The sequence below is a fragment of the Astatotilapia calliptera genome, chromosome 17 (genome assembly GCF_900246225.1).
Source record: "Astatotilapia calliptera chromosome 17, fAstCal1.2, whole genome shotgun sequence".
Classification (NCBI taxonomy): domain Eukaryota; kingdom Metazoa; phylum Chordata; class Actinopteri; order Cichliformes; family Cichlidae; genus Astatotilapia; species Astatotilapia calliptera.
Window position 1 is genome coordinate 6,208,526 of NC_039318.1, and position 3,883 is coordinate 6,212,408.

Below are 3,883 nucleotides of genomic sequence, written 5' to 3' on the forward strand. Positions count from 1 at the left end.
TGACATTTAAAATGTCTGAAAAATGGACTCAGGCAGAAAAAGGCTAAAAACACATGTTCCTGTCTCATTGGCCTTTCTGTCAGTGTTTCAGATTAGTTGGTTGATGATTTCCTTCATTGTTATCTTTTTCAGGTCCTCCTCATCACCCCCATATTACCCCCGAGAAGCTGACTCACATCCAAGTCATGCACGGGAACGAGTGAATCACAGTGACTCCAAATGGAACTACATTTGCTCCAGAAGAGGTAGGTCAGGATGTCCAGTACTGTGCAAAAGCCTCAACTCTTTATAGTTTGCTTGGAAAAAAACAACAGTGATTTATTGAAACATGTCCAGAAGTGTATATGGAAATACAGTATATAAGACGAAACCAGTTTGTACAAATCTAATGAGCTTGAAAGTCAATATTTTGTTGAGCACAAATATTGACTATTATATACTATTATATACTATTATATGTCTGTAAAATTGTAACCAAATTTGTAATAGATTGAACTAAAGAAATGGTTTCTTTCTATAAAAAGCATTCCTGTGGTATGTTAATGTCCAACTTAAACCCCCCCCCACCCCCAAAACCAACAACTTTGAAATACCTTCCGAAAGCCCCTGGAAACTATTGCCCAAGAGCACTTTAACCTCCTAAGACCTGAACAAAGAATGACGTGATTTTTTTTTTTTTTTCTGAGAAAAATGAGATCCACATATCAGGACATTCGTAGTATAACGTCCCTGTATGTGGATATCAGGCCCTTGTAGAGCAAAATTTAGTATTTTGGTCGAGACAACCCAAAGTGTGATGTCCACGTATGTGGATGCCAGGTTAAACATTTAGAGAAAGTCTGGCTTCTTGGAAGCAAAGTATGACGAAATGAGGAGTTGCTCAAGAGCTCTGCACAGTACTGTATGTGTGAAATAAAACTGGCGGCCTTGAGTTTCAGTGTACTTCATTCTTTCTATGAAAACTGCACTGACCGGTTTTCATGTGTTTACTCAACTTTGTTTTCAGAGGTTAGGCAGAGGAACACTATTCTGGGAAGCTGGGAACTTGAAATCAGAGCCTCACAGATTAGTTTTCTCCTGTGAGAACACTAATAAAGACCTCAAATGTACAGCTGAAGTTAGGTCTCAAGTCAAATAAAGTCTAAGTGCCACCATTATAGTTCTCTGAAGCCCATTTGATGCATAACAGCTTATTGATTTTAGATCAAAAATTTCAGTACTCGGGAGAAAAATCAGGAAGCTAAAAAGTTCAAATGTCAATAACTAGAAGTACAAGTAAGAAGAAGAATAAAAGCAAGTATGATGACTTTTCAATTTAAGCCTCAGCCCTTAGAACCTGAGAATGTAAGACTGCCAACTGGCTCAAACTGCTCTATAGCTTGGAGCTACACACAGACATATTTTAAAAGTGAGCATTAACATCTATAAATCAATTCTAACATGTAGAGTAAAAAGCTTCAGTGCAACATTTTGAAATACTTAAAGCTCAAAGTGAGGGAGTAGCGGTAGCTGAGAAATCCTATATATAAAAGATGGACATCACATATTGGTTTTAGACTGAGCCTCTCACCCTGACCCTCGTTGTTGTTGTTTTTTCTTTTTGAGGAATAAGTGACCATAGACACGGTGATGGCAGTGTTAATGTTATGAGTTTTTGCTGGTAGGCTTGATTCACAAACAGACAACAGCACAGATACCTGATGACTGGTGCTAAGTAATTGAATAATTAAATTATAAGATTTCACCCAAGCACAAACCTCTAGGATGGTTTGTAGCAACTATTCATGACATTTCTTATTAAACACATTTGGTGACTGTAGGGACAGACTTGTTTGTTATTTTTGTTGTTGGGTTATTTTGAGTATTTTTAAAATTTGATTTAAATTGGTTTCAGTGCCAAGAGCTGAATCAAATGTAGCCCTAAACTGTATGTGTCTGCGCACCACTTCCAAACTTAGATATTTAATTAATGATCATATGAGGCAAAAAAAATAAAAAAATCAGGACGCCTCACCACAAAACGCTGGTGCTGTTTTTTTTTTTGTTTTTTTTTATTTTTTAAATGATTTGAAAGATTGATTTTTCTGTAAAATGAACTCAAATGCCTGTTCTATGTGCTGACAAAGGTATCATCCTGATCTGCGCTGTGCTGACCAACGCCCTGGTCCTCATCTGTGTGGTCGCAGCTCAGATGGTTACGTCGGGAATGTCCTCGGCAGCCAGCATGGGCGGCTTCAACCTCAACTCCAACATCAACTTTGAGGGTACTGAGCTGCAGAAGCTACGAGAACTAGACATGCAGTATAACCAAATGAGGGCACCAAGCATCTATGGCGGCATCCCCTTCAGCCTCACCTTTGGAATAGTCTCACTGCTGTTTGTGGTGTCTGGGAACAAACCCCCCCACCGGATGTCGCGAAAGCTCCTGTTTGGAGCGCTGGTCTTTCAGGCGGTGGGCGCAGTGGTGTATGTGGTGGCTGTCGGCCTCTACCTGCACTTCATGATCAAAGTCAACTCCACAGATGTGTGCAAGCAGCGGGAGATTCTGTATTCGCGGAACGGCTACACCTGGATGAACTGTAACGTGAGTGGGGCCGATGCAGCTGTGGCTCTGTTCGGACTCATCACCGCCATTCTGTACATTGCTGGCACAGTGCTCACTTTCCAGACCATTCAGCACGTGAAGCGTTACCTACAGGAACAAAAGCGGCGGGAAGAGGAGAAAAAGCAGGATCGGAACAACCCACAGAGGGCTCCGCTGTGGGCCGAGACCACATCTGTGTGAGGGAGACTTGTGTACTGTGGTTAAGGGGACACTTTAGTTTCTGCTACAATGACATCTGAACTGATTCAAAGAGGATTGGCTCCAAATGTGTAAGACTGACAGACGGATCACAGGAAACATTTAAACTTACAACTCTTCATCGTCTCCACATGGACACAGCTACTTTGTAGTATAAACTACTTCTGTGTTACTGCCCAAAAGTGACTGTGGATCAGGGGACATAAACAGTACAGTGAGGTAGCACTAATGTGCTGCTGTGGCTTAGTTGGATAAAAAAAAAAAGAAAAATCTTGCATAGCTAGAATACATTTGGGATTAAAACAGTACAGTTGAACACTAAAACTAATGTATGACAACTAAACCTGCCTAGTACTTAGTGAATTTAATGTCGTTCCCTCAGGCACTGTAATACATGGATGAATATTAAAGCTTTTCCACTTATGGAGAGAACTAGAAAATAAAGTGAAGACTCAGCCATCATTCATCAGCCCCACATATTGTTAGTTAGCTCAGAAAATGAAATGTATTATGTTGGCTTTTTATGCACATTCCCTCTCATTTTTGTCAATTTTTATGTAGAAGTTTTTGTATGTGTCTTTTAAAAAAAAAAAAAAAAATCTTCTATCCAAATGTAACTTTGTTCTCAAATGTGTCAGTTATCTCAGGTAATGCTGAACATGACCGGCTTGTGTAAGTTAAATCGCTGAGTAAATCTTCAAATGGCCTGTTTTACTGTTGGAGATAGTTTTCTAATAGTAACATGTACACTGCTTAATGTTTTTTTTTTTTCTACCAGTTTGCAGCATTTTATCTACTGTAATTAAACAGACTATGATTCCATTTAAAAGCTGGATCGACTGTCATTAGGGGGCAACAGAAGTCTGAGCGCCTGTCCTGCTGTTTGTGTTCCCCTGTTCTGTGCCAGCCATGACATCACTGCTGTCACACAGTGGAGCGCACACATACGCAGGGAATCAAATCCCGCAGTGCCAGACGTGTTCTGCTGCTGAAGCCAGTGCATGTCCACGCCCGTCTGAAGTTTGCCAGAGAGCACATGGATGATACAGCAGAGGATTGGAGAATGTCATGTGGTCAGAT

At 40.5% G+C, this 3,883-nt stretch overlaps 1 protein-coding gene across 1 annotated transcript; it reads left to right on the top strand.

Annotated features, from left to right (window-relative positions):
- LOC113009772 (MARVEL domain-containing protein 3-like) lies at positions 1 to 3,632 on the top strand. The gene is made up of 2 exons (XM_026148301.1): positions 1 to 245; positions 2,127 to 3,632. The coding sequence occupies exons 1-2, from the start codon at positions 23 to 25 to the stop codon at positions 2,783 to 2,785; spliced, it is 882 nt and encodes a 293-aa protein (XP_026004086.1). The 5' UTR covers positions 1 to 22; the 3' UTR covers positions 2,786 to 3,632.
- Positions 3,633 to 3,883: the final 251 nt, after the last annotated feature.

Excerpts from the sequence above, each read along its gene's own strand:
- LOC113009772 (XM_026148301.1), top strand. The coding sequence starts at position 23 with ATGGACTCAGGCAGAAAAAGGCTAAAAACACATGTTCCTGTCTCATTG. Across the intron at positions 246-2,126 it reads CTACATTTGCTCCAGAAGAG|GTATCATCCTGATCTGCGCT; the intron begins GTAGGTCAGGAT and ends GTGCTGACAAAG.